This window comes from Ctenocephalides felis, unplaced genomic scaffold (genome assembly GCF_003426905.1).
Source record: "Ctenocephalides felis isolate EL2017-DRISC unplaced genomic scaffold, ASM342690v1 CF-g0.4_SCAFFOLD_01492, whole genome shotgun sequence".
In the NCBI taxonomy this organism is placed as follows: domain Eukaryota; kingdom Metazoa; phylum Arthropoda; class Insecta; order Siphonaptera; family Pulicidae; genus Ctenocephalides; species Ctenocephalides felis.
Window position 1 is genome coordinate 5,529,542 of NW_020537646.1, and position 10,951 is coordinate 5,540,492.

The 10,951-nt window shown below is 28.3% G+C and overlaps 2 protein-coding genes across 2 annotated transcripts; one reads left to right on the forward strand and one right to left on the reverse strand.

Annotated features, from left to right (window-relative positions):
• The first annotated feature begins 697 nt into the window (after positions 1-697).
• On the forward strand, positions 698-5,089 carry LOC113370335 (glucose dehydrogenase [FAD, quinone]-like). Its single transcript, XM_026611002.1, has 4 exons — positions 698-722; positions 2,730-4,132; positions 4,324-4,473; positions 4,859-5,089. Exons 1-4 carry the CDS (start codon positions 698-700, stop codon positions 5,087-5,089), a joined length of 1,809 nt encoding a protein of 602 aa, XP_026466787.1.
• A 4,132-nt stretch (positions 5,090-9,221) lies between these two features.
• LOC113370337 lies at positions 9,222-10,004 on the reverse strand. Its single transcript, XM_026611004.1, has 2 exons — positions 9,940-10,004; positions 9,222-9,527 (listed from the first exon to the last, which is right to left on the reverse strand). The coding sequence occupies exons 1-2, from the start codon at positions 9,970-9,972 to the stop codon at positions 9,222-9,224; spliced, it is 339 nt and encodes a 112-aa protein (XP_026466789.1). The 5' UTR covers positions 9,973-10,004.
• Positions 10,005-10,951: the final 947 nt, after the last annotated feature.

Sequence of the window (10,951 nt, forward strand, 5' to 3'; positions counted from 1 at the left end):
GACCTATTATATTTTAGTAAGTTCGTTATGGCTATGAATTGAAATATGATAAACTTCCATCAAAATCGTAAAAAATAATTTTGAATAAGCAATTACCAAGAAACGAAAAAAAATTTTAGGTTTGCATATTTTCAAAATTGCTTCAGCATTTATTGTAAAATCGGCGACGAAAAAGTTTGTTTTGGAAGAAAAAAACAATTTGCATTTTATCATCATGTTATTATAAAAATACTATTTCCAACGTTGAATACATAAATTAGCTTATAGTATCAAATCAGAAAGTAAAAAATTGTTGTAATAAAAATTATTAGGATTGTGCATATTTTTTTAAAATGTGGATAAATTTCTATTACAATTCTATTATTTCCCTACGTCACTGGTAAATTGAGAATATTTGAAGTTTCTATTTCCAATAGACATCTCGTCTATTCCTAGGGGAGAAAAAAGTGCATAGGTCAGATAAAAATCCTCGAAGTAAAATTAAGGCCGACACATTATCTCTCCGCGAACTAGTAACGGCTGTCATCGTGGCACAGCTGATTTTTCATTCTCAAATGTTCTCGAAAGATTTAAAATTAACGATCCTCGAAACATGTTTAATAAAATATAATAACATGCAGTTTTACACGAAATGCATTTAGGATCCTCCATCAGGTTTTAATATGAAATATAATGATAGTTTGAAAATCGGGTCGCCATGTCACCAACGATTTTTGGTAAAGGTAATAATATATATATAGGTACCACATATCCATCGACGCTTTGCTGTGGCTTGTTTTCAAATTCCTGGATTGGACAATCTTGGCTTTTATTCAAATTCCTGATGGGCAATCAACAGCTCAATACTATAGAACAAAATTGCCTTGATTTCTATTCCAAATTGCTTTCTATTCCAAAAATAAGTAAAACTATTGAAGTTTTGCATAAAGAAGCACAATATAAAGTGTTTTATGAATAACCATGTGGTAATAAGAACTTGAGGATTTTTTTTTGATGACATGATTTCATACACGACAACCCAAACGGTTATTCTATTTCTATGTGATGTTTACTTATATTATTACAAATTATGTAATACCAATTATTTTTTTTATTAATGCAGCAATTCCAGGTAAAGATTTTTTTTTGATGACATGATTTCATACATGGCAACCAAAACGGTTGTACTATTTCTATATGATGAATACCTATATAAGAACAATTTCTATAAAACTAAGAAATTTCTTTTTATCGATGCAGCAATGCCAGGCAAGGGCTTATATATTTTCAAGATGTCACTACTGCTTGACATCAGGCTGCCCAGATATCAGGCATACGGAACCAGTAACTTCTCATTAAATTCCCATAGCTCTAACCACTAAACCTTCATACAATTATTAATACTTTTAAATTACGCATCATGGTGATTCCACATATAAATATTCTTGTTTTTATTGAAATCTGCACACAAATGAAATTGTAAATACATTTAAACTATAATTTTCTATTTGTGCAGGGTATAATTATTTTAAAGTGGGTAATTAAAATGCAAATAGAAAAATTATAACTTGCACAGTTAGGTTCAAATCGTTTGATAATAACAAAAAATTTCCAAAGTCAATGAATAATTTCAAAATAAAAAAAGACTTATTAGAATTCTTAGAATTGTTTACAAAATCTGTTGCGTCTTTGGCAAAAATAAAATTAGTACTATCTTTTCATTTATTATACTTAATTTTGTTTATTTAGCATTTCATTATTCTATTAGAAATAATTATACTCTACATAAGTAAATAATTATAGCTAAATTTATTATAATATTTAATAAAGCCTATTACCAAATTCTTACAATTCAAAGTATTTTTAAAAATCTACTGAAAGTTTAAAATTTATGTTGTGATAAGGATATTTGAATCCAATAAAAAACACTTAGATTCTTTTTAGGATGAAAAATAACGAATCTAAAACATAACTTTATAATTAATTAAAATAAAATAAAATGAATATAAGAATTAAAAGAACTTCTAATAACAATGTATTTTTCGCCTGAGCTTCGAAATTCTCGACGTTCTTGTGTCGAGAATTTCATATTATCAAGGGGAAATATTTTATCATAATTTCATAAATGCTAAGCTTATATTATATATAACAAACTACACAAACATAATTTAATAATTTTTTTTTTTTAATTAGGACCTTTTGTGAAACAAAACTTAAAAATTTAAAAGTCATCAGCAATAGTTCAAAACAATCACTTCTTCAATAAAATTGACTGCTGATAATTTTTTTTAAATAATTTAACATTTTTTGGTCGCCACGACGATTTGGCAATGGAACAACATTAATAAATATTATTAATTATATTAAAAAAGACATTAACACTTAATAACAATCATCGAAAAATTCAAGAATAAATATTAAATCTAAAAAAATCTCGTTTTTCAACCACGTGTTTCATTCACTCAAAACAAACGCATGAATATTGTAAACAATTACTCAAATATACATATAAGTATGAATATTTATATAAAAGTTGTTTGTGACAATTTTGCACTAATTATAGGTGTGCATCAATGTTGGACTTGAAAAATAAATAATAGTAAACATAACTATAGCCAAACTTATAATTAGTATATTTTCAATTTTTGACTTGATTTATTCCAAAGAACTTTGCAAAATGAGTTGCGAATATAGGACCAATAATGTGTTCATTATAATAGGGATTTTTTGTATAAAATTTATATCCTTAGTTTTTGCTGATGTTTCTACGCAAGTTCTTGAAGACTATTACAATGAACACGAAGCATCGACAGACAAACCAATTCCAACAATAGACAATTTCGAAGAAGTTTATGATTTCATCATCATTGGAAGTGGCCCTGGTGGAAGTGTAATGGCCAACAGACTTACAGAAATAAATAACTGGAAAGTTTTACTTCTAGAAGCAGGAGAACAATCAAATTATCTATCTGATGTTCCATTGCTTGCTGGAAATTTGATTGGCACTTCGTTTGATTGGAATTATGAAAGTGTTAAGCAAAATGGTAGTTGTTTAGCAAGAGATGGATATTGCGATATAGCAAGTGGTAAAGTATTAGGGGGATCCAGTATATTAAACTTTGTTTTGTATTCTCGAGGCAATAAGAAAGACTATGATAGATGGTGTGATGCTGGTAACCACGGCTGGTGCTACAAAGATGCGTTGAAGTACTTCAAGAAGTCTGAGAATATACACATTGAAAATTTAAAAAACTCGATTTACCATGGAACTGAAGGTTATTTAAGTGTAGACTACCCAGGATACGAAACTAACTTATCCAGAACTTTTATAGAAGCTGGATTAGAACTAGGTTATGAAACAAATGATTACAATGGATTAAATCAAACAAGTGTCGCCAAATTGCAGACTAATTTAAAAAATGGTAGAAGATGCAGCGCTGTGAATTGTTACCTCAAACCAGCATCAACAAGACCAAATTTATCTATTTCCACATCAGCTTTTGTTACAAAAATATTGTTCAATAATTCCAAAAACAGAGCCGTGGGTGTTTATTTTACCAAAAATGGTACAAACTATAAAATCAGAGCAAGGAAGAAAGTGATTCTAAGTGCGGGCACATTTAATTCGCCAAAAATTCTTATGTTATCTGGTGTTGGACCAAGTAAACATTTGCAGAGCCTTGGAATACCAGTAGTCAAAGATCTGAAAGTGGGATATAATTACAGAAACCATTTTGGTATTATGCCATTAGAGTTCGACTATGAAGGCCTAGAATGTGTAGGAGAAGACGTGTTAGAAAATCCTGAATACGTTGAAGACTACTTTAAAAACGGTAAAGGACCAATAACATTGCCATCTGGTATGGAAGCATTATCATTGATGAATACGAAATTTAACAATAAAAAAATACCCGATGTCGAGGTTGTACTATTCACGTATTCTGGAATTCTTAAACATGTAGCTAAGGTTTCGAATAAAACACAGAAAGCTAATCCGAAGAAAAATTTTAGTCTTGTTGCCTTCCAATTGGCTCCTAAACCGGTGGGAAGAGTGAAATTAGCGAGTAGGGATCCGATGGAGCCTCCAATTATCAACCCAAATTACTTGAGTAATGAACATGATGTAAAAGTAATGATTGAAGCATTAAAATTGGTAAGTATAAATTAATCAAAATTAATTCTGCTTAATATTGTATAAATTAGTCACTTCCCCAAACAATCATTAGATAAGTTTGTTGCATATTTCAACAAGCAGTTATTGTTTACGATTGCGATTCATTTATCATTTACCGTTATCTATAACGCTGAATACATAAATATGTAAATACTTTTATTTATTCATAGGCAATAAAAATGACTCGAACCAAAGCATTTAGTAAATACAATGTAACATTGAATAATGTTCCACACTCCAAATGCAAAAATTTTACTAGTGAAACAGACGAATATTGGGAATGCGCTCTTAGGCATGTTGCTGGCACATTACATCATCAGGTAAACAAGGAATGGAATATTGAAAAATAATAATTGATCACACATCTAAATATTAGGTATGATTCAATTCTTTTTCAAGCAAGAGCTGGTAAAAAATTTTGGAAAATTTGATCACAAAATTAAATTAATTAGACATAATCATCCATAAAATAATTAGAAAGATAATGGATTTTTATAAATCGTTTATGACAACATCAGTTATAAACTTTTGGATTCATACTGATATAGAAAAGAAACGTACTATATAACATCACCCTAAAAACAATTCCATGTAGCCATTAAGCAATTTTGTGAATCACAAAGCAATATGTGACCAAAAAGCAATTTTAGAACCATAGATTGAATACAAAACATAGTTAATATAGACAAATCGTTTTTTATCAAGGTCGGAACTTGCAAAATGGGCCCAGCAAACGATTCATCAGCTGTGGTTGACCACAAACTAAAGGTACATGGAATATCAGGCCTTCGAGTTGTGGATGCTTCCATTATGCCAACCTTGCCTGCTGCTCATACTACTGCTGTGGTCTACATGATTGCGGAAAAGGCTGCAGATATGGTTAAAGAAGATTGGCTGGGCGACACCAGAAATAAAAGATTAAATTTGAAGCATTGATGTAATAAAAATGTTAAATTTTATAGAAATGGTCTGAAAACTGCAGTACTGAAGTATGATGATGGCAAATCGTTCAACCTATTTCATAAGAAAATATTGTTTATAAGAGAGTATTTTCTTGGTTCTAAGCAATCTGGGAACATGCATTAATAATATTGGGCATTTTAGGAGCCCCAACATATAACATTTGGGACACGACCATTTTTTTCATTTCTAATTCATTTTTTAAAATAGCAAATATAATCCTTTTCTTTATTCGAACTTTTATGATTCAATAAGTAATCCAATGATTAACTTATCTATATATTTGATTGATTTTTAATATTGTAGGTGTAACAACGCCTATTAAAGCCCAACATTTGATCCTTTGTATGCTTAGTCATTTAATTTAATATACAATTTCTAGTTGTAAGTACTAATCAAAAGCAATTTGCATATAGCTGAATTGTTTACAGTTATTTATTTATGTTATGTTATGTTAGATTAATATTTGTATTAAAGGTTACATCATCTTCAAAATAATAATTAGAATCCAGAGCGCTTCAAAAAATTCTCGTAATACTAATTTTGCTTACTAATTCTTGTAATTTTACTAACTTTGCTTGTTAAACGTTAGTTGCTTAAATATTCTTTCATTACAAATATAGTCCAGATTTAGAAGCTAATTTTTTTTGTAAAATGTACGCCCATACAGAAAATGGCTGAAGGTACTTAAGAACCTTCGAATATAATACTTCGTAATATTTCAACAAGGTAAAATCATAAAGGCTAATCCCAAAGTATACATCAACACAGAATTATGTTAACACGTTTATAAGAATTATAATAAATCACTGGAAAAACTTATTAATTAATGAACTAGAAGTAAGAAAATGATACTATGAAAAATGAATCACTCACCTATCAGGTACTACACCTCAGCATCGATAGGAAATACTTCAAGAAAATGTCCACAAACACTTTTGCTGAACTTACACTTAACACTTAAACAAATTCAACGTCAACCTGTATTGCAAATAAAATAATTTATCTTGGCCGAATTTACTAAAATACCACTATCACCCACGACGAACAAAATATGAATGACCGCGTGTTTTCTGCAACTAAATTTTAGGCGGACTTTTGATATTACCAACAACACTGTTTTAATATGTGCAAAATTGCCAATATATAAAATATCAATTTTATTTATTATGTAATATGATATCGATATCATCGATTATCGGCAAAACTGGGCCGTACTGGATGAAAATATTAAAATTTTATTTTAATATAGTAACACTATAATTTATTTGCAAAATCTTCTTGGAGAAGTTTTGAACACTTCATATTCAATTAGATAGTTGTTAATCAAATTTCCATGTTTTTATGAAAATTCCAACAATTCTTAGAATTATTATCTAATTTTGTTCGTTAATAACTAAATAAAATTATAGGTATTTCGGGAGATCCTGAATTTAAGATTGAAAATTTGATGTTCAATTAGATAGTTATAAATAAAATTTATATGTTTTTACTAAAATTTCAGCAGGTTCCAATCAGCAATAAGTTCCAATAATTGCTCTCAAAATTATTTAATTTTGATTGTAAATAACAAAATAAAACTGGATCTTGTGTGATCTTGAATTTGAAATTGAAGATTTTCTATTCGATTAGTTTGCTATATATAAAATCTTGATGTTTTTATAAAAATTTCAACAATTTCCAACAAGCAAATTCCAACAATTCGTCACTATTTAATTCTGGTCGTTAATAACAAAATAAAATTGGGTCTCCAATATCGTGGGAACTTGAATTTAATTTAGCAGAAAAGCTACATTTTCAAATGTTGCTTAAACTCCACATTTGATATTATTATTATTATACTAATATGTATCAATATTAGGATTGGGATATACAAAATAAATCACATGACTTAACAAACCATGTATTAAGTGCATCTATACAATGTCTTCAAAAATTTTCCACTAATATTTGTGTAATAAACTATTAACACAACATATCCCTAAATTTTGGCACATTGAAAAATACCATTTTATTTTAGAATGCATGTTTTTGTATACCTGCTAGTATATAAAATAACATTAATTGACTATATTTACTCTTACATCATGAATGAACAATTCATGAAAACTATATTATCACAGAAAATTATGCACAATTATAATTTACCAATTAAAAGGTATTTTCAGGTTAAACTGAGCAAAAAATTGCACAAGTTTGCTTACAAATAATTGCAATATTTGTTTTCTAAAGTTTTTGCTTTATAAGTGAGTTTGAAGTTCTAGTATAATTACTTCTAAACTTATATCTAAAGAGAGTTACTTTAGTATATGGTAATTGGTTGTTTCATATTATTAAATAATGAGTCAATTTTGAATTTTGTAAGGTAGTATCCAGCGATATTTTCAAGAGAGTATTCTAATTCACATCTTGCAGCCCTTTGATTTTATTACACAGATAAGACAATGAGCAAAAATCAATTATACATTCACAGTCTTAAATTTATTTTCTGCAAAATAACAGAAACATGTCTGTGAAATTTATTAACCTTATAGTCATATTTGTAAGCGTACTTAAGTCAGATTTGCAAAAAGACTGCCTCGATTCATCAAAAATGTAATTGCATCAAAATACTTTGTTGATTACATCGCTATCTATTACTCATAAAATTACAACATTATCAAATATATTTCAATGTTCACTTGTATCCAAAAATACCTAAAGTACAATCTAGTAGTATGTTCATATCTTGCCAAATTTTTTGGTGAAATTCCTAAACAATATGTATATAATACAAAATTCATGAAAATATAACTTGAAGTCCTAGAAAACATTGTAATTTCATATATTTATAATTAGGAAGATTACTAGAGTAAGGCGTAAGAATCACCCATCTGCATGTATAGTTTGAGAATGGGGACCCATACATAGTATCAGACATGTATTGTTGTTCTATTATAAAAAAGCTGCAAACGCAAACAAGCAAATTAAAGCTGAGGAATATCTACATGCAAAAGCTTTGCCAATGATATGATCATGAAAAATGATTAGATGAATTAACTCGAATAAGATACTAAACTGATCTACAATGAAAATACTGTTATTTGTATTACAAGAATATTTTGAATCCACAGAATGTACTGCAGCTTATATTGACAACTATCTTTTAACAAAATCTGTTTCCAAAGCATTGTTAAAATTCCATTATTGTGAATTAGCAAAGATGAGATGTTCAATGAAGGATTATGTGGAAAGTGCTCAGTGTTTTCTAACTTACGTCAAATATTGATATGGTTAAGAAACAATTATTACTACATGGTCACAACATGTATTTTAGTCTATATCAATATATAGCTACTTATCTATTGTATTACAAATTTATTGATAACCTTCAGTTGAAAGCAAATAAAGTATTAGGAATATATTGTTCATATTAAACAATTCATGGGTTTTATTTAAGCCAGAAATGCCACAAATAAATGAATTTTTAAAGCAAGAGATATAAAGTACTATGGACTTCGTAATACATTAACTTTATTTGTTGTTTTGAAAATATATTGTTCTTTTGTAGTTGAATCAATAAAAAAAAACTAAATTATGTAGCCATTGAGAAAATTGAATATGATTCCAATTTGAACTTCAATAAAATTCTATTTGTATATCATTCTCCAGTTACTAATTAAAACATAGTTTATATCAAACTCCTCTGAATATTCTAGAATGTGCAAGGTTGTTAAATCTGTGACATCTCTTTCTGCATACATATATAAGCATAAACAAACTAGCCACAATATTGAAGTCATCCATAGCTAACAGATAAATGATCTATCTTTTAATCAAAGCTATCAATCTAAAAAATTATACGTAATCTTCAATTTCTTACAGTTTACCCAATATTTATCAAAAGCTTGTCAGTCAAGATGTATCCTTCACACCATTAAGCAAAATATACTCTGTACAATATTTCATTCATTGTATATATGAAATGTTATGAAAGTATACAAAATTCATGAATACTGATAATACTAAAACAGTTTCACTAGGTCGCAAACTAGTTGTAGAAACTTGTCCTCTTGAAATATGAAATGCTATACAACCAAAATGAATAAAATCTCAATGAAATTGTAAGCTACTTTCCTTCAATTCTCACTCGTTCTTGAGTCGCAGCTTCTGGCCTGACAATCTTACCTTTCAGCATGGTAAAAGTTCCTTGAACCTGTTTTAATTGGGTGCGTAAGTTGTTGGCAAGTTGTTTTTGAAGGACTTGTACTTCGAGTATGTCTTTTCTAAGGTTTTGGTATTCGTTCTTGACTTCGGTGACAGATTCCAGAATTTCAAACACTGCAACGTCGTTATTAACATTTTCTGACATATTTTTTTCATATTCATCTATTTTACAAACTACATTTTCCAACTTTTGGTCAGTCGTCTTCACCTGGGTAAAATAATCATGAAAACAATGAGTGGGAATGAAAGACACAAATGAGGGTACTCCAGAAACAGTGCTTTTTTGTAAGTTTTCAAAGAATTGCTACTAAAAACCGATCCATCATGGTAAGAATCAGAGAACAAACAAATTCACAGATTTAAGGAAATATATTATTACTATGTAATTGTGTGTATTATTATTGAGTATTAAGTTTTTCATTATTATTACGTATAACATAAATATAGATCAAAATAAACTGCTGTAATCATAAGTCAAATAGAAAAATCAAATCAATTAGAAGCCATTTTATATTCAAACAAGCAAATCAGTTTAATAATGCATTGAGCAAATTTTATTTAACCTACGACATGTTGAAATGTTTACGGCAAATTATTCAATTAAAATAATATTCACTTACTGATTTTTCTAAATTCTCCACAGCTTCCTCCATTTCTTTTTAATTGTTAATAAACACACATCACAAATGAGCACATATATAACTTAAATGTCAAATGGCACAACCTAGAAAATTATTGATTGAATTTTGTATACACCTCAAACAAGCTCTTGTCGGCCAACTGGTGGTAGAAAGCGGAAACACCCGACACACGATTTAGCGGGGTTGCGAACTTCAAGTCATTCTTCTTTGAACTCTTGCATGGTGGTAGTACTGGCGGAAATCTTATTAGATTCTGCTGGACAAGAATCTAATAAGAATAATTGATTCTTGTTAGACATAATAATTAATAATGATTTATTTATAATAAATAATGATAAATCTATAAATTTTGTATAATAAATCTTATGAATACATATAAAATTTATGGTTATCTAATTTTAGTAGTGAGTTTTAGCATAAACAAAATAGTAACAAATTTTGATCAAATCAAATTAAATGATCAAAGCTATAAATCTAAAAAAATATATATATTTTATTAATTATTAATTTCCAATTTATTAGCTTACCCAATATTTATATATTGGCAAAAACACATGCAGACCATGAAAACATTTATATTATTTATTTAAACTTATTGATTCATATAATGGTTAACCAGTTTTATATCAAGTATTGTAAATTTATAACAAATTCGAAAGTACCATATAGATATTAGTCATAATCATTTATAAAGTACCATATAGATATCAGTCATAATATTTGCAGTATAACTAGCTATGGAATAATAATATTTATTGCATTAAATTATCATATTACTACGATTTACTATGTCGTACTATGATTGTACAATCACATTCATTTTTAATTCTATATCGTACTACGATTTACTATGATAGTACAATCACTTTCATTATTTTATACGATATTGCACTACAATTTACTACGTCGTACTATGGTAGTACAATCACATTCTTGATTTTACTACATTTTACTACGACGTACTATGATAGTATAATCACATCCATTGATA

What these genes read in the sequence shown, in the direction of transcription:
- LOC113370335 (XM_026611002.1), top strand. Translation starts at nt 698, where the DNA reads ATGTCACCAACGATTTTTGGTAAAG. An exon ending in ACCAACGATTTTTGGTAAAG is followed by an intron (nt 723 to 2,729) that starts GTAATAATATAT and finishes TTATATCCTTAG; the next exon opens with TTTTTGCTGATGTTTCTACG. An exon ending in CTGGCACATTACATCATCAG is followed by an intron (nt 4,474 to 4,858) that starts GTAAACAAGGAA and finishes TTTTTTATCAAG; the next exon opens with GTCGGAACTTGCAAAATGGG.
- LOC113370337 (XM_026611004.1), bottom strand. Translation starts at nt 9,972, where the DNA reads ATGGAGGAAGCTGTGGAGAATTTAGAAAAATCA. An exon ending in TGGAGAATTTAGAAAAATCA is followed by an intron (nt 9,528 to 9,939) that starts GTAAGTGAATAT and finishes TATTTTACCCAG; the next exon opens with GTGAAGACGACTGACCAAAA.